Raw genomic sequence first — 19,256 nt, 5'->3', positions numbered from 1 at the left:
AAACAAAGGAACAAACCTGGTGATCCAGGGTGGATTTTTTTTTTTTTTTTTAAATTATATGTTGCTGGGGAGAGGTGGAGGTTTGAACGTGTGAGGCTGTAAAGGAGGGAGGGATCAAGTGTGTGCCTGTGTGCAGGGTGAAGGGAAACATGTTTTCACTGCTCAGCAAGGTACTTTATTTTGCTGTTAAAAAATGTTCTGAAGAAAGACACTGTCTCCTTCCATCAGATCCCTTTGCTCTGTTAAGCTTGACTGTTCAAAAATCCTTCCCTGCTCTTTTTATTTTTCTGCAAAGCCACTGTAGTGTGAGGGCTTGGAAGTGCTCCTCGCTGCTGGTAAGTAAATGTCATGTGCAGGAGAGAGATTTCTGAAGGGATCTTCACCTCTGCAGGGAAAGCGGTGGAAATGGAGACATGGGAAATCCATGGAGTAATGTGGGAAATCCACGGAGTAATGTGGTTCTGGTCTGTGTTTCAAGGGTTTCTAGTGCAGGGCTCATTAATGGCCAAAATGAGCTGCAGTTTGCACGTGACACTTGTCTGATATGTGTTTCCCAATAGGCACTAGGCCAGATCTAGATACAGAGCAGAGAATAACCCCCATCAAGAGATTCTTAGGAAGCCTTATCTATATATAGTCTATATAAGTCTGTATCCCCTTTCTGCTGAGAGGACAATCTCTGCCTGCGGAACGTGGTTAATGCAGATACACCCAGCTTCTGAGAACCAGGCAAAGGTCCACAAGTATCACGCGTGCTGTGTCCTGCGTGAGTGATCCCTAGCATGTCCCGGCTCCTGCTGCGGTGTGTTGCAGTGGGGAGTTCTCTGCCAAGGGCCCCAGCTGCGCTACCCTGTGCCCTGACCGTGCTGTTGTGGCGAGCTGGTGCCGTGCTCCTGTGGCCAGCTAGGCTTATCCTCTGCGGGAGCACGCAGCAGCCGCCGGCCAGAGGGAACAGCTGCGAAGGCTGGGGCACGTCGTTCACGCGGAGCTGATGGTGCCTGCGCCTTCAGAGCACGTCGCTCTGTTGGGTGCTCTCATTAAGGTGGTGAGATCGTAGCTTGGCAGTGCCTTGTCACGGAACAGCTCTTGTAGGATTTTATGCCAGTACAATTCCCTTTCTTGCTGCTTACCAGGGTGTACCATGAGAGGAACCTGCACAGACATCCTGCTTCTTCTGGAATGAGACACAATTTGCAGTGCTCAGCCCACCTGTTTCATCCTAATGCAGGGGAGAAAAAAAAAAAAAAAAAAAAAAAAAAAAAGACTAGCAGGTGGCTTAGATCGGAAGTGGGAACACACAGCGAGGTGAACAAGGCTGCCCTTTCACACAGCAGTGTGGTCTCCTATTAATTTCTGGGGGGGTGCAGTTTCACAATTAGTATGTCTGACACCATTCCCAGCCAGCCTTCCTTTCCTTATAGTACGCAACTTTCTCGAACTGGTGCACCACCAGGTTTCATAGCTATCCGGGCAGCTGCTGAGGGCCAGCTATGGAGAAGCACAGCCTTCTTTCTACTGCAGAGTTTGCTGCCCACCTAACATTTTTGCAGTGCATCCTGAAACTGAAGAAGTGAGAGTCTGGCGAGCTTTGTACCAGCTTGAAGTGTCGATCAGCGAATAGCTCACGAGGTTCTGTTGGACCTGCTGGAGGCATTGCTTCTATTTGGATGCATTTGGCCATAAGATTGTGGGTCTAGGTCTTTCTTTTTAAAAGAGCAGCCCTGTTTTCTACACTGGAGAGAGAGGCTGATTCCTTTCTTATGTCTTTTAGGGAGCTGGTCTGGCAGCATAAGTGTCTTCAGGCTGGAACCTTGACAAGACGTGCTCTACCTTTCCTAAGTCCATGAAAGTCGTAGGGCTGTTGGAGGACATCTCCTCGCACACGCTTTTACAAATATAGCAGGATCGTTTGAGGTCACTCGGTCTTGAGTTTCTCCAGGGAGAACACACTTTAGCTGGAGGCTGTGCCAGAGCTAGATTTTACTGCCTCCAGAGGGGCTGTTCTGAAAATGGGTGCCTATAACATGGGGTCTAATCTCAAGACAATCCTGCAAACTTTCCAGCTCATCAGATACGCGTGCAGTCTTTATTTCGCCTTGTCACGTGTGTCCTGATTTCACTGCTGCCTCAACCGCGTGAACTCGGTGGTTTGTAACGGGGACAGGGACGTTACCATTCTCAGCAAAGCAATTGTAGTATCCATTTCCCAGCTGTGGGGAGCCAGCATCGGGGTCCCTACCCTTTTACCGTTCCACCTGTGCAGTGGGTAGTTGTGGGTGTAAGACGTTAAGCATTTGCCAGTCCTCTACCTGTTACAGCAAAGCTCTAGTAGCTCTTTCTCGGATGTGCATAGAGCTGCGCATACTGTCCTGGCACTCTTCAGGTAAGGTTATAGCGAGCTTTTACCAGCTCCTCTGAGGCCGATGTGTCTTTGTAACCTACCCGCTTAGGCTGCTGCTTGCCAGTACCTTCTGCCTTGTGCCAGTGCAAGCATTTGAGAGTTCACGTGGTAAAGCGGACCAGGGCAGGATTTCAGGGGTAGAGGTGAGGTGTTTCAGTTGGATCGGTTCTCTGCTGTGCTTTGCTGCGTGATGGTCCGAATGGTTGCGCAGGCAGTGTGGGGATAAGGATGGGGCAGGTAACCCATTTAATCTAGGGCTGCTGTTGGAAAGGCATCAAGTGGAAGCAACAAGTGGTTCTGCATGCTCCCAGTGTATGCACCACATTTCTAATTTAGCAGAGCTTTAGGCTGGGGAAGTGACTTTTAATGAGTGTGGGAGGAGAAGTCTAGCCCCTTGTTTAGAGGCTTGTGTTTTCGCTGCGTGCTAGAAACCCTGAGTGGTCCGAAGTCTTGTGTGTGTTCTCCAGCTCGGGGCTGGTGGTGTCAGAGCTGCAGAGTGGGTCAAGGGGAAGAGATGGTTGGGGTGGAGGTGGTCTTTCCTTCTTTTGGGCTCCAATGGGAGGTCTCTGGTGGGAAGGTGGTTTTGGGAGCTAGGCTCCTTGTGAGGAGATTGTCAGACAGGCACTTTCTAACTTGAATAATTGACAGTGTAACCAAAGCTACTGGAGATTGTTGGCGATGTAACTGAATCTTTCACACCGATTCTTATGCAAATTCAAACATGTGCTCCTGGTTTCTAATGGGAGACCTACAAATACAACTGCCTCCATTCAGAACTTGGCACCCGTGCACTGGATCCTTAATTGCTAATGACTTTATAGTAAGAGCGTGACTTGCAGAGCTGCAACTGTAAGAGTTTCTCAGTGCTGCTCTTACCTGTACACATGAAGTTTCTCGGTAGGTTTTACATAAGTGACCTGTGGAAGTTTTGGCACATGGTTTGGTGTGTTTGGTGGTGTAACTGTCCATCGCCATGCTGCTCTGGCTCAGTAGCAAAATGAGCTTGAACATTTCAATGCTGTTTTCTTCGCTGATGTGTTGGGGCTCATTGAAGGTAAATTAAATGACCTTGAGTTCTGCAGAAAATAATTTGGTGTATTTAACACTGAGTGCAAATAATCTTAAGCTTCTGCCCGGTAAATCTATGACCGTGAGTTGATGAGCACATTTGATAAGTATTATTTTGGCCTCCTGGAGGGGGAGATTGGTGTCTGCAACATCCTGGCATAGCTTCAAAATTAGGCTTCTTTTTTTCATAAATGTGCCACGTGGTAATGGAGTAGTTTGTCAAAACCATGTGGGCTTAATTTCTTTAAAATACAAACAGCCTAGAAATGTTTGTTTATGTACAAAATATCCAGCCAGTGGCTGTAAGCATTTCCATGTTTCTACAAGAAATGGAGGTAATTATATAATAAGCAAAGATTCATATGGCTTAACTTGTCTCCCATCTGGCATTAGTTAAATTGGTGTTTTCATCTGCGTGACCTCTTGGGGTGGCGAGAAATGATGAAAATAAAAAATGTGGCTGAAAAAGACCTTGCTAGGTCATCTTCTAGCCCATGTAAAGGCTGGAGCAGCTCCACTGAACAACCCCTGACAGCTGCTTGGGGGAGCGACTATTCCCCCTCTGCCATGGTCCGTGTTACTGGATAGGTATTGTAGGAGTTTTAAAACATTTGGTTTTAGCTGACCAAGGAGTTGCCTGTCCTGTATGCAGTCCTTCCCCAGCATATAGATTTATATTCAGACTAAATAGATGAACTCCAGCAGGAAGAGCTTCCTTTTTAAAAGAAAGCTATTGTTAGAGCATCACTTATCATAAATCTCTAGTACTTCTAATCCTGCTCTCCTCCCACGGCGCTTTTCACCCTTCCATCCGCCTGCTGATTTACAGTTTGCAGGGTCTGCTCTGAGTTTCTTGGGGCTGTCCTGCAGAGCCTTCCCTCTGTGGTCTCTTCCTCTTGGACGGGCAGTTTTCAGTGTCAAAAGGATCATTCCAAAACGTCCCCTTTTACGAAAATATACCTGCATGCCTTCTAACTGGTAGAAAGATGATATGCTGCTTTCCCGATCAAGTTGCACCCACTGCCTTAAAATGAAGGATTTGCAAGGAAAGCTGAGAACTGCAAGAACTGAATCATATATATTTCATGTCGCTAGTGGCTTGCTAGGGGCTCAACTCCCTTTTATTTGCTCTTCTACCTCTTCCCTGTGCTGCGCCTGAGAGCGTGCCAGAATTTAAGGTGCTCCGATTTCTCTTTCAGGCTGGTGGGATCTGTATCTTCTTTCTGCCAGGATTCTGCTTCATTTTGCTTAATAGAGTTGAAGATCATTAATGTAGGCTTTGTCCTTGCTTCACAAGTAGACTTCTGAATGTCTTCAGGTTCTTGGATAAGCTTTGCCTGCTTGTGTTCAGTCCCAGTGAGGATCTGAGACAGCTGCTTGCAGATACCAAGGCCGATCAGAGGATTTTTTCCTCCCAACATGTAGCATTCAGCAGCTCAAGTGTAAAGTTGCTCACTGAGACAGAACTCTGGTGGTTCTTTACCCTTGGCCCATGGAGATGTGCTTGAGGACCAGAAGCCTGGCCAGTGCTTAGTTCAAGCAAGCAAGTATGGCTTTTTCCAGGGAGAAGGGGTTTCAGAGGTGGATTTTCTCAGTTTAGCCTTTGGTCAGCATGCTCCTGTTTTTCTGACATGTAAATGGCAGGTCCTGCTGGGTGTCCTTAAAAAAATGTTTATAATAAGCTTTTGCTGTTCATTCAATTGTTTCCTTGTTCCAGGATCATAAACTAAACGTACGTGCAGCCTGGTAGTGCTGAGTGGCTCTGTGTATGTTCCTGCTGCACCTGCGTTCAAGGCCGGCTTTCTGGTGCTGGTCCCTTGCCGTGCACGTGTTGAGTGCAAAGTGCTCGGCTCTTCTCGGTAACTGCACAGATGCATCTGCCTTGTCTGAGTTCAGGTGCTTAGCTTTGCTTTGCAGTGTTGCTCTCCTGAAGGTCTAGGTAGCCTGGTTCCTGGTGTTTTCGCCTTTGAACAGCACTAGCATTCAAGAGGATCTCTGGATGAAAAAACCTCTTGCGCCCAGGTACTCGAGTACATGCTCTGGTCCAGAGCTCACCAACGTCCCAGCCGCGTGCTGCCTCCTGCGTTCTTGCAGTATTTACTTCTGTGGCTTCTCTCAGCATTGCCGCAGGCCACTGCTGTGGTTTTGAGCTGTGAAAGCCATGCGTAGTGCTTGGCTTCCCAGCGGACTTGGAGTCAGTGCATGCTTTCCTGCAGAATGGGTGACTGTAAAACTATCTGGTGAATACTGGTAAAGTCGTGCAGTTCTTCACAGGGCTTCTAGGGAGGTGGGGAAAAGGTTCTTTGTATCTTGTGTACTTTTAAGTGCTGTGTAAATGACTCTGGCAGTAAAGCAAGCAACTGCGCAGGAATCCTGCTTTGCTTAGCTCTGACTAGCAGTGTGCTGGATATTGGACGTGTTTGTGTGAGGCTGCCGCCATGGTGAGCTCTCAGAGGTAGCTCTTGGTTTAGGACAACCGTAAGATGATTTCACTCCGCTTTTCTTTGCTTCCACTAGGTTGTCATATTTCTCTCTGGTGGTGGTCAGATTTGCTGATGGTTCATATTTTAGCTGGGAAAAATGCCCCTTGTTGGGATTCTGGTATGTCTGTATACAATCAAAAATGTTGAGTGGGCTGGGAATAGCTTCCAGCAAAGTTGTATCAGTTTCTTGGAGCTCTTTTGTTTGTTAGAAATTCCTTTCTTTTCTCTCCCCCTTCCCATCCCCCTGACAGCCCACCTCTTTTCTACAAGGACATGCTGAGGTATAATTCACAATCGTGTGACTGAAGTGAAATATGCACAGTTGCAAATGCATTTTTAAATGATACTTCATTGTTAAGGCATCTCTCTGAACAGGTTTGCAGTTCCAGTAGCCAAGTGATCAGAATGTGGTATGGTAACAAAGAGGATTTTGTTGAAAACACTTGACTTCGAGTTTTTATCAAGCTCTGAGAATGTTTTGACCACTCACTACTTTTTTGCACGCAGATGGGAAGTATCTGGAGCAGGGTAGACCCATGGCGGGGAAATACATTAGATGTGTCCCTGAGAAACACGTACGTAGTTGAGTTTTCCTTTGCTCTCCCTGCATTGTATTGCAGAAATCATACAACAGCCGGAGTACAATAGAGGACACATTAGACAAAAGTTTACTGATGTTTGAAACATCAGGAATATCCAGTCTTGCATGCTGTAGCTCTCCTCCACCTTCCCGCTGAATGGAGAAATTTTGCAACTCTCTTTCCTCTTTGGATCCATCAGACTTGATGCTTTTGTGATTTCTTGCTTTTTATGGTGCGTAACAAAGCCCAGCAACTGGAAGCTGCAGGCATACCATATTCCGTCGCAGTTGCTATGGCCCAGGGCTGCCAGGGTTTGGTATGGGGCTGACTGAATCACAGCCATACCAAGAGTCAACATCTGTTTGTAGATAAGCTGAAATAGATTTATTGATATTCAGGACATCACAGAAAGTTTGTACCAGTTTAAAGGCAGAATTTGGTGTGGCTTACTGTGAACAATTCTCTAATGTCTGGAAATTCAACAGTTCATTTTGTCTCCCACAGTTGCTGTCTCTTGAACAGTGAATTCAGGGTCCTTCTCTAGCTTTTGTTTCTCTGTTTTCTGTCCTCAGCCAGCAGACTGCTGCTGCTCCTGCTGACAATCTCCTGGGCTATCTTGGTTCCAAAATTATCACCAGATTTTCCAAGCTATTGCATGAGTAACTTCGGGCTTTTCTCCTGTGAGTGGATTCACACTCTCCGCCAGCCCTCCAAGAGGACCTGCTCTGAGTAGAAGCTAGTCTGTGTTTGAGATCTGCAAACAGAGGACCCTGCTGAGTATCAGTCATGGGGGGCCATCTGTCTCTGCAGTGTTCTTGCTGATACAGGTGTGAAAACATAGAAATGACTTAGTATTTTGTAATTAATATGAACATTTATGTGTGGTCAGAATTCTCATATACCTAAGATACAAAAATCTCTTAGTGAAGTGGTTGTAGCATGCACTCTCATTGGCTCCAGTGTTTCCCTTCAGCCAGTTTTGAGGTGCTTGCTGTGAGCTGATGAACTGACCTTTGCTTCACAGTGGTGGAAATGAAGGCTCAAAATAAACACCTGGGGAGTGGTAGCAAATCTATGCTGGCTTTCTGAAGAACTCCTTCGGCTGGGGCTGCACGGCTAGAAGGCGCGTCCCCTGGGTGGTGGATAGGGGATCCCTCTCTGGAGGGTGCACCGGATAAAATTGAAGAAGGTGCCGCGAACCAATGCAGCCTAAGGGAAGGCCACCCTGACAGAAAAACCACTGGCCCTCCAAGTCATGGGGGTTGGGCAGGAGGCCAACTACCTCCTCCTGGAAAAAAAAAAAAAAGTTGCAGAAACGACGAGCATCAACTCAGAGATGGAGAAAATCAGTAATGAAGTGAGGAGGAGGAGATGGAACTGGATCGGTCATGTCTTGAGGAAAAAACCAACAGAAGACTGCGCTGTGGCCCTTGGGACTCCAGAGCACGCAGCCGCAGACCGATCGAAGTGGAAGAACGATGTTTGCGCCTTGTGTGCCTCCTGGCACTGAGAGAATTCAGATCAGATTCAGATTTCTGAAGAGCTCGGGCTCACCAGGATTGTGGGAGCCCCAAAAACACTTTTCTTGTTCTCTCTCTCTGTAGGGAAATATGATTTCTTCAGAGACGTGGATTTGACTGCCTCAGTGCTGACTATCATGCCAAACCATGGCCTGGGAGACTTCTTGCAAATTGCATGCAAAATCGTAAAATGGGAGGCATTATTCTATTTGTAAGATGTGAAAAGGTAGGGATGGCCCCTCTCATCATGGCTTCAGTGTAAGTACCCAGGCTCCAAAGGAAAAGAGCATGAGGGATGGTGGATTTGTACTGCCCTGTAACAGATGGGCACAGAGAAGCGGGTTTAATGTTTTACAGGTACCCCAACAGAGAATTTCTTGCATCATCCTTTTAAATCTCAGCTCAATCTCCCAGATGTGGAACATTTAACAGCTTTAGAAAATGTGGTGTTTAGTGGATCATTTGCCTGTTAGTGTGTTTGAGGCTATTGGTGAAAAATCTCAGCAGTCAGAAACACACAATGTACATAAATATGTTTCATGGATGACTAGCCATAGGCCCCAATGTGAAGTTTGATGTGCTTGGTATTAGCTGTAGTCATGTGGTGAAAATCAGAGGTTGAGTGTGGTCCTCCGAGTGAGGAGGGCGTAAAATTAAGGATACATCCCATCCTGATGGTTGAAAAAATGTGGTAGTTGTCCCTATCTCATCCCCACTGGTGATCCTCAGCTTTTTCTGTGACAGAAATGCTCTTTGACAAGTGTGAGTATGTGCACCTGCTTTCAGGATGCTCCTTGCTTCATCCATAAACAGAAACACTGACCAAAAAATAATGCTGATACCTATTCCTTGCTCTTAGCATCACTGTCATGTTAATGTTAGCTGATTGCATCAGGCAAGTGTATTAGAAGAGAATATTTTCAGGGAGCTGAGACTGGTCTGGCTGTAGAGTTTGGTCTCCGTGAGTGATCTCATGGCGTGGTCCTGTTCACAAATGGAGTAACTCTATCTTAATGCTGCGTAGGCTCCTCGGTAATCCCTCCCAGCAGTGAGCCGTAGTATCCTGCTGAGGAAGAGCTGCCTCACATCCAGCCTCTGCTTGTTCATGCCTCATTTACCTCCGTCTGCTTATTCTGTAGAGCGTCTACAGTTTATCTTGATAAATCTGGGTTCGATGGGAACTCATAGGCCTGATGACAGGTTGTGGGGACTGAATGGGTTATGATTGTTATAAATCACTTGCTGTTTTATTGCTTATATTCAGCATTAAAAATCTTACGAGGGTCTGGAACAAGTTCTGAGCAGTGCAAACCAGCATCTCGGAGCACCTTGTGTCTATCACAGCTTACTGTTTTTGCTTGTTTACACAGGTTGCTCTTATATTTTAATAAATATTCTTGACAAATTGAACTAACAAGTTCAGGCATTTGGTTTGCTTTGCTGCTCCCTTATTGCTTTCAGGGATGAAATGTCACCAGCAATGATGCAAGAAATGTAATATCTAAATAATATTGAATCTCTGCTTGCCAGCTCAACTTCCGAGAGCTGCTGAAGAGGTTTAGAATATTAAGCAAATGCAAATGTTTCTCTGGAGCAAATCCCTGCGTTCTGCCCGCCACTGCAAGCGTTTGGCACTAGTGGTTCTTCTGAACTCCGTTAGTAAAAATTCTGGTTCCTTTTTTCCCTGATAAACTTAAAGGTGATGTAAGCCTTCAGAAAAGAGGGTAAGCAAAGTCTGAGTTGCCAGGTTTTCTCCCCATTTCCATGAGAAATGCAGTGAAATCTCAATCACGAGGGGTTTTTACAGAAGAAAAAACAAATAGAAAACCTTGTGCTGAGTTATTTCCAAACAAATGCTTTCTTTTTCAGTAGCGGCTCTTTAAAGTAGAGCACACAGAGTATATTTAGATGTGAAGAGAAAGATGGGGGGGGGGGGACATTTTTAAAGTGTTGTTGAGAGACATTTTGAGATCACCTGGAGGCTGGGAGTTTCCCTGAAGGAAGCTGCTCTCGTTGAGAGGGGATCAGAAGTGCGCTGAAAACCTGAGCTGTTTGCAACCCCGCTGCAAGGCCTGGAGAAAAACTAGTTTCTGTTCATTAGTGCACTTTTGGTGGGTTCTGTAGTTTTCAAGGCCTTTGGTGGAGAGCTTGTGTTGTGCTTGACAGCAGGCTAGGCACTGCACTCTCTGCAAGCTTTTTCAGTCCAGTTTGGCTGGTTTTGGAAGTTAAAATACCACTTCTGGTTACTGCTGAAGTTCCTTCCCTGGCACTGCTGGTGGTAGTTTCACTTCAGCCGTCTCGTTCTTCCATCAGCCTAGGTAATGTGGCTAACTATTTGCCTTTTAAAATCTCACCAGATCCCTTATTCCTGTTCTTTGGTGATTTCCTTCCCAGCTTATCTGTGTTCTTCTGAGCGCTCCAGCAGGCAGTGTGCAAATGAGCAGGCGCTGCCCGGAATATTTGATGGCAGAAAAACAAGGGATAGGTGCCGGAGCGCAATGCAGCTTCAACCAAAGGCATCAAGAGGCATTTCTTTCCTTGCAGGGAGTGCTGAACGCTTTCGCATTTTCAGACCTTTTTTGACCACTGTTAGTATCGCAAAGCTCCTCTCAGTTTGTCCCTTCCTTTCTGGGGAGACAAATCTGCAAGGGATAGTACATTTCAGCCGCCTTACCCTCGATGTTTTGTTCCAATTTGAGGGATGTTAACCAGTGTTTCCCATGTGTTTAGTGCTGAATAGAGTTCCCCAGCTTTAGTGGCAGGATCCAGAGTTCTTTGTGAATTATATTTAGTGCTTATGGAGGCTGCTTTGTCAGCTGTGTGTTGTTGCCTTCTAAAAACTGGCACCATTCAAATCTAAATAAATGCTTCTGGGAAAGAAGAACCTTCCTTTTATAACTATTTTAATGTGTTTGATTTGGAAACGTCCTTTGAGCTGTGGCCAGAGAGCAGATCGGTTCTCAGCATTGCAGTCCCCCGTTGGAAGCACCTGTGCACAGAAGAGCCGGTGCTGTGGGGCTCAGAGGGGCTCGGCGCTCGTGTGCCACGGTGCTGTCAGAGCAAACAGCTGAGGTGCTGCGAGCGTTACCCAGGGTGTTTGGTATGGCTGTAGAAATTGCTCTTCGTGGAGCTGGTGGTTCCTTCCGACCTATTGTTGAATACGTTGGGGTTTGGAGTTGCAACTTTCCCTTTGCCGCTCCTTCCCTGTAGTTCAGGTTGCAAGTGCTGTATTTTGGAACCTCTGCATGCTGGAAGGAGATCATACTTTGGGGTGCTATATAGTCCTCCTGTGCTTGAGGCATGATGAGAATTGCACAAAAAAATATGTTTCTAACTTAGGTAACAATTTCTGATATCTCTTTGACCGTCGTCACATTCATCTCTGGAGTCAGGGGATGAAGGAGCCGGCATTAAACATCGGGCAAGTAAAGGAACAGTGTAGACCATTGGCTCTGCGAGGTATTGGGGTGGCTGGCTGTACGTGCTGATCTGGAAGAAGGCCAGAATGGCAGGCTTTGACAACCTTGCTGCAGTGAGAACAGCATTGGGATCTGTGAAGTGTTCTTCTAGTCTGAAAGCAAGCCTGCCAGCGGGATGCTTTGCATATTTGATTGCTGTGCTGGCTGATACCAAACGTACCATCAAAGTTCACAAATGTTTTTCACTGCTGCAGTCTGCTCTGCCTTTACCCTTACAGGACATTTTGAGTTCTCAGTAAAAAAGCAAACAGCCATTTGGGCTCTAAATTACACCTGTGTGGTTCTCCCATCTTGTTTATTTCAGGCCATATTGCAAACTTCACAAACAAAACCCTGTTCATCTGGCACTCAGTGCAACTGGTTTAAATCAAGGGTACAGAACGATGGTCTGTTTGGCCTGGGCCACCCGCCTGGCTTTGCTGCCTTGGGTCCAGATGGGTCAGCAAGGGAAAAGCAAGCTTAAAAAACAAACAGAAAACCCCATCCCCCAAACCAAAACTCCTTTAAAAAAACTCCTACAACAGTTTTCAGAAAGTCTGTTTCTTCAGAGTGGTGTAAGGTGGTTGGCTTTCAGAGAGGCGCTGAGTCTTAAGAATTGCATGCCGTCGGGATCTTGGTTTTGACTGGGATGGCCACGTGTTTGACTGCGGCTCGTGAACGGGGCAGCATGCGGGGATGGCTGAGTGAGAAGTAATTTGATGCGACCCATGGTGTGAGCCTGTCTGGTCTCTGGAGTGACAGGCTGTTCAGCTCGCCTCTACATCAGAAGGTGTTGTGGAAGCTATTTGAAGGGGAGAGAAATAAGGCAGAGAGATGGCAAATTGTTCATGCCCTGAGAGCAAGCTCTGATTTGGGGACACTGAGAAGCCATCTGTTTTTCCTTGCCTGCTTTCTTAGCTGAGGCTTCCTAGTCCTGATTTCTCCTGATGAAGAGATCACAGTGACGGGTAACCCAAGCAGAACTGAGCTCTTCGTTACAAGCTCTTCTGACATGGGCCCGAAGTCAAGGCTCCTGTTGGCATAGTTTTCCCCTCTTGATGGGGGCCTTTGATGGCTGATTTACAAAGCGGAAGATCAGGATATTTCAGGCTGAGTCCTGGCCTCTGATGATTTGCAGGCCTTAGGGACAGTACGTGCCGGAGCTGGGACTGCGGTGTCTCCCCAGGGTACCAAGTAGCTACCAGGAGCACGCAGAGCACAGCACCAGGTGGCACGGCAGCAAGCTCTCGCTCTGGGCCGTTCAGCAGTAGGAACGAAAAGCAGAATAGCACCTAGCATTTTGAAAGTAGTTGAGTGCAGGAGTGCTTGGAGACCCGTGCTTCCTATTGCTTCCTACCCGTGCTTCCTTCCGAGGACATGGTTTAGTGGTGGACTTGGCAGTGGTAGGTTAACGGTTGGACTCGATGATCTTAAGGGTCTTTTCCAACCTTAACGATTTTATGATTCTATGCTGTCAAAAAGAAAACACTAAATACTGCAACAGCCTGGCTGGTGCAGGACCTCCCTCTGAATCTGCCTGCGCTCAGATGCACACCAGCTTCTTGCTGCTGCTTGCATGCAGGCTTGAGACTGGGCAGGGGAGCTGCAGGGGAAGTGGCTGTTTGGAGAACAGGGCTCTTGACACAGCAGTGAAGGAGGATTTGCCATCAGACTGCTCCGGAGGGGAGTGAGGAGGAGCAAGCAGGCTGTTGGAGGAGCTGGTCTCGTTTGTTGCGTGGTTGCGGGGAGCTGGTCACGTGCGGCTGTGCCATCCCTAGTTGCTGTGGAGACTTTACAGTTCCCAACCTGATGCTGCTGCCGCTGCGTTGGGTGATGCTGTGCTCAGGGTTGAGGCATGGATGTGGTGGAGGAGAGGACAGGGGAGAGGGTGAGGGTTATCATCCAGGCAAGGCACATGCTGGAGAAGACATGTGCCTTGAGGCATTTTCTTTAACCCTTTCATCTCACTGACTGGCGCCTGTAACAGAGCTAGCTACCACTGCAAGGATTTCCTCTGCTGTGTGCTGGAAGGCTGGGTGCTGTCTTTGTTCTTGCAGCTGGCTGCAGCAGTGTCAGCTTGGGAGGAGGACGCTGGTACAAATGAAGGCAGAGGTGTGCTGCTCCGTGCTTTGCGGCAAGCTGTGGACAGATCAGGAAGCCTTTAGCTCTGATGGTCCTTCTCATCTGCTGGCTACTTTGTGCAGCTCCCGCTAGTCCCAGAGGGTTCAGAGGCAGATGGGAACCACTCCTGGCAGGCAGGGAGAGCATTCCCATAGCGTGCCTGGAATAGCCGATCCCGGCGATCAGCCTGCTGTGTGACAAGCACTGCTGTCTGGGGCAGGGGGCCAGCGAGGAGACAGCAGGTTGCGTAAGGAAGGCATGCAAGGGAGGGGAGAGCTGCTGGGTTTGTTCCAGCTGTGAAAGTCTCTCCTCTTCATTCCCTACTCCCCGATTTGTTTTTGCATTCCTCCTCCCAGAGTCTCCTTTTGGTTTGGGGTGTGATTTGTTTGCTCATTTATGTATACACCTTTGTGGCAACCTGTCAGGCATGTGGTGGGAGCTGCCCTCCACCCTGGCTGGCTCATATAAGCTGAATGGGTTGTGCCTTTGTTTTGTCGCTGGCTAGCTGAGAAATGAAGCCCTAGCTACAGAAATGGCTTGACCAGCCCACATCCTAAAGGCTCCCCCTCCCTAACATGTGCTACTTTGACTGCTCTCATTAGGTGCTCAAATGGGAGACTGACATTTCAGTGCTGCGAGGCTTTCTGGGCGAGAGGCTGTACTGCGGTGCACGGGTGTCTCGTGCAAGCTTGCTAGACCCACAGCTACCCTGGCCTTTGGTCAGATGGATGTGGCTGTGCCTAGTCTGTCTCCATCTCACTGCTCATTCCTTGGTGGTGGTGCCTCTGGTTACTCTGGCTACTACTAAATTAATACAACAAATATCAGATGTGTTTGTGTCATCTGTAAAATAGAAAATGTAATCCTGGTCGTCTGTCAAAGGAGCCTTAACCATGATCAGCTTTTCATTATTTGCTGACTTTAGTCTTTAAAGCTAATCAAACACCTTCCTATTGCCTCAAAACTTTAAAACATTGATCAAACCTAATCCACCCGTACCATAGGCTCTTTCATTGGTGCTCACTTTGGTGTCAGGATGCTGTGCAGTCCTGGTGTTCTGGATGCTGGGTTTGAAAGAGGCAAGCCAGGAGAGGTGTATTTAATTAGTCTTGTGCCTGTGCTTGGCTTTGCAGGCAGCATGGTGTGAAAACATAGGTGAGTTGGTCTAACTCCTTCGCACGCCATTGCCTGTCTGAGAAACAGACCTAATCCCTGCTTTGTGTATTGTGGGTTGGGTTTTTTTTGGCTCTAAGTCACCCTGTAAAGGGATTTGAAACCATCAAAATGAAGAGTGAGAAGCCATGTGTATAGCAGTGTGTGCAAGAACTGAGATCCCGACTGAGGTCAACACATGTGTGAAGAGAGCTGAAGAGAGAAGCGCTCTCTGTAACAACTTCTTAAAAGGAGAGAAAGCCGCTGTTTCTCGGTAGCACAGTTCAGAGCATGTACCTGGAGGCGAGCGGTTGGTGTCAGCCAGGCTGGTTTCCTGCCCGTGGGACTTCGAATACATCAGGTCTCAGCCAGGTAGTCAGAACATGGCGTGACACAGCTGCCAGCTTGCCCAAGAAGTTTTGCTTGGCTACCTGAAGAGTATGTGGAGCTGCGGAGATTTAGATTTAACCCCTGTGGATTTCGCCAGCATCGCCGCACCTCGGTAGTGCACTTTCCTTCCCAGACTACTGAAGCACTAAGAAATGAGAAGTACCAATGGGTTATGTACACTCTCTGTTTTGTGAGCCAGAGTTATTTGGCTTGTAGGGATCCTGATTCCTTTCTGCCTTGGGTGAATCCCCTAGAGCCAGCCAGCAATGTCTTGTCCCACTGAAGGGAGGCATCTCTCATCATTTTCCAACTGGTATGTCGGATTGGAGTATCTAAGCTCGGATGCGCTTTAATCCTTGGTCTTATTAACTGCATGCTGCTCCTCAAATAACAAGTGTGCCCATGCAGAATTCTAGGATCTTTTAAAAATTATGCAGGTCTGCAAAATTTTGACGCACCCACTCCTTTTGCATGCTCAGTTTGGAGCAGATATATTTGTAATATATTTGAAGTGAGCAGGACAGTATTTCAGCTGTAAAAGGATAGTGTCTGCCTGCGTATGTGTGTCCTTGTGAGGTCCTGGGTAGAACCTGTTGCGTAAAATAAGCTGCCATCCTCTTACCTGTCTAAACAAGACCTGCTTGCTACAGCACTTCTGTGGATCTTAGTCTCTAGAATCTTAAGAACTTAATTCTCTGTATTAATGCTGGGAAGAGGATTTCAAGATCCTTGAGAACAAGAGCAATGAAAATACTTGCTCTGCAGTTGTTTCCTGGCTTCTTAAAGCTTACTTGAGTGGATCTATAGCCAGAACAGCTGGCTGAAGGTTGCCGTTTAGCTTGGTGGTAGGTGTGAATGAAGGAGAAGTAAGCAGAGACTAATACAGGACTATTACGTTTCTTTGCAGGTTGCCCAGGTTATGTTTCTGGCATGACAGAAATTGGGGCACTTGACCTCGTGTCTCCTCATTTAATTTGTTCCTGCTTTGGAGCTCACCTGAGAATGGGACCGAGATTAGACCATTTTAAGGGAGTTGGCTCATAAGCTCTGGAAAGTGAAGCAGCATTCTTCCTGCAGCTTCTACCATTGATACCCTTGCCCGGAGGCCCCACTCTGATCCTTCAGTAACATTAGAGGACAGCTCTTCTTCCCTGCTTTCTCCCTGAGCTAACTCTCCTAGGCCAGTACAGAGCGCTGCCTTTAGCGTGTAAATGCAGCAACGAGTACATCCGTGTGTTGTTCTTTTCTTCCTGGGCACGGGTGAAGCAGGCATAAGAAATTGCTTGTGCAGTTGGTTGGTTGTGCGCTGCGAGCGTTCATACCTTGCTTAAGCAGCTGTCTCGGAAAAATGCTGCGCGGGGCTTCTCGCTCTGGCCTCTCCTACACAGATGCCCCTGGAGCTATGTGCAGAATGACTCTGTTTGGGCAAGCGTGTGTGTAGGCGGGTGTCTCCCTCCACTTCTCCTTCAAGTGGCTCACAATTTATTTTGGGACTGACTTGGGTGTAAGGTGTCAGCTCAGAGCAAAACACTCAAAAGTTGAGGTTGAAAGCATCGGGGTAGGAGGCTGCTTGCTGTCCTGAAATGCTGAAATAACTTGGGTGAGGTGAAACTGTCCAGTGACCAAACGGAGACCAATTCCTTCCTTAGAGCCATTGGCTGATTGAGGTTTGCAGACCTTGGAGAAGAGCGCTCCTGGCATGAAATGTTTTCTCTAGGAACAATGTCTTCACAGCTTTTAACTTGGACAAAGGGTATCTGTGTAGTGAGCTAGAGTCTTCCTGCCCCAGCTCCCGTCTTGCACTTGGAGTCCCCCATAGCTGTGGATGCATCTGTTGTTATTCTTGACTTCTATGGAGCTTAATTAAAATACAGGTCTTTAATTTTTAATTTTTCCTTCCTGTTGATTCGACTGTCTCTGCGTGAGCGAGGTCTCGGTGCAATTACTGTGCTCCCTGTGGAGACACAGACATTTAATTCAGTGAGGCAGACTCTTTCTCGGAGGGGGTTTATTTTCCTGATCTTTCTACTCGGAGGGATGCAAAAGCAAAACATCCAGTGAGTAAAGAATGCGACACTTTATTTGGTTGTTCTGGATATGTTTGCTGGATCTCAGTTACCAAAATGTTATGTTCTTTTTAGGTAACTGCCTCCCTGAGCAAAGAGCTCGTGATGAAGCTATTCAGCACAACTTGCATTAGCAGGGCAAGTCAAAACCATTGGGTCAGGTCCAGGTTTCCTCTTTAAAACTGCATTCGAGCAGCAATGATGTAAAAAGATGAAGAGTTTTATTCTTGTGGAACGCATTAAGCTGGCTCGTGATTTGTTAACCTGGGAACGGGGTCAGGCGAGTACCTCGTGCCTCCTTGCTGTGGGGGTCAGACATGTGTGACCGGAGGGGATGCAAGCTCCTCGGCAGGCACTGCCTGCTGCTGCGTGGGACCCAGTTGTGCTCCTAGCAGGAAGATCTACTATGAACCTTCAAAAAAGGGTGGAAATCTTGGCTCTCAGATTTCCATTGCCCTTATTTAACGCTGCTTCAGCTAACTAAGTGCTTTTGCTAGCTTAACTCCCCACATGCAACCATAGGTCAATGCTGAAACAAACATGCAAAGAAAGCGTTTGCCTGCACCTCCTGTATTGCAGTCCCGGGCTTTTTATAGACCGCTCAAAATACTTCAGGCTCTTTCAGCTCCACACTTGAGGCTTCCTCAGTTCCCCTCGTGTGTCTGTGCTCGAGGTTATTTTCCCTGTGTTCATGGACATCAAATATGTATGTCTGTGAAACTTCCAAATTAACAGGCTTATTGATAGAAATGTTTTGTGAGACTGGTCCCCTTCCTGATCCTTGAGATTTAACATAAGTACAGCAAAATCTAGGCAAAAGATAACTGTATGGAAGGAGGTGCCGCTGTTATCAGAGGCAGTTAAGGCAGACAAATCCTTGCCTTACCTGTGGCTGTAGCAGGTCAGGATCCCTGTGCTGGCAGTGGGTGCACTGTGCTGGCTCTGGATGCAGTGACATTCTGGAATATGCCTTTTCAGGATTATTTGAGTAAGGTACGGCCCCTTTCTGCCATGTATTCTGAAGGTTCCTTTGATTTGTAAGCTGCAAACTTAGAGAGAAGACCCAGAACAGTAAATGTGTTGAGGGGAAGAGTGATTTGGTGGGATTTAAACTCTGATTTTACACACACACACACACCACCCCCCCCCCCCCCGATGGAGAATATAAACATTTCATTGTTGTTTGTGTGAAGCGCCTTTTAGTACCAGCAGCCCAGCAATGGGGGATAAAGAAAGCAGATGCATCCCATGTCTTTTTTTAACTGCTTTTGTTTTTCTGGTGGCTGTAAAGGAGGCTTTTAATTTTTTTTTTAATTTTTTTCCAAGCAGCAAGTGCTCCACAGGGCTTGATCAAAGCTCATAAATGATGAATTGAAGGAATGCCCAGCGGAGAACAGAACGCCCTCCTTGTGCTCTGCTGTGTGTGCTGAGAACACCATTGTTTCTTCCCGTACCTTTTTCATCCTCGAGCTCGGGGCCGGGGAGAAAAGGCCTTTGTTCCTTGCCTGTCAGCCGAGACAATGCCAGTGTGTTGTCCTACCTCTGCTCTCAGCACCTGACCGGCCCGAGCTCTGTGGGTTTTGGCAAGCCGAGCGCGATTGTCCTCCAGCGACAGCGTTACAAAGAAAACAAATGGCATCACAGCCTCCTTTCTCCAGATCCTGGGCCGGCCGCTTCACGGCAGCGGCCGCGTGCGTCTGTGCTTGCCGTTTTGTTCGGGGTGTGGGGGGAAAGACGGCGGCCTCTCCTGTGCTCCGGGGTGAGGGGTGCAGCTTCGCCTGACTTCCAGCGCACGGGGACACTTCTGGTTGTGGTTGAAGGCGCTGGCCTGCGCTCTCCTGCTTGCGCGGGTGCCTGCTTTGCTCAGGGGGGAGGCTCTGCCGGTGGGTGAAAGCGTGCTTGGTTTCCCCTCTGCCAGCCCAGCAGCAGCTGCAGCTGTCCTGCCCGCCGCTGCCGACCCTCCTCCGGCACCCAGCGCCTGCAGGCTCGCGATCTCTCGCACGTCTGTCTCGACGA

General features: G+C 47.7%; 1 protein-coding gene across 10 annotated transcripts in view; it reads left to right on the top strand.

The window, feature by feature from the left end:
• Window positions 1-19,256, top strand: part of PACS2 (phosphofurin acidic cluster sorting protein 2) — an 83,548-nt gene that overhangs the window by 8,336 nt on the left and 55,956 nt on the right. Inside the window, exon 2 of one of the 10 annotated variants that reach the window (XM_082313462.1) lies at window positions 7,106-7,360. The exons of 6 other annotated variants lie outside the window; for them this stretch is intronic. Coding sequence is in view for 2 of the 4 variants with exons in the window: in XM_082313459.1 (XP_082169585.1) it covers window positions 8,229-8,311 (83 nt within the window). In the remaining 2 variants the exon portion in view is untranslated. Of the gene's footprint in view, window positions 1-7,105; window positions 7,361-7,837; window positions 8,312-18,832; window positions 18,932-19,256 lie in introns of those variants that run through there. 3 more of the 10 variants (XM_082313459.1, XM_082313463.1, XM_082313460.1) reach the window with 3 other exon arrangements.

The sequence above is a fragment of the Platalea leucorodia genome (genome assembly GCF_965183815.1).
Source record: "Platalea leucorodia genome assembly, chromosome: 5".
In the NCBI taxonomy this organism is placed as follows: domain Eukaryota; kingdom Metazoa; phylum Chordata; class Aves; order Pelecaniformes; family Threskiornithidae; genus Platalea; species Platalea leucorodia.
This window is presented reverse-complemented; position numbering and strand designations above follow the sequence as displayed.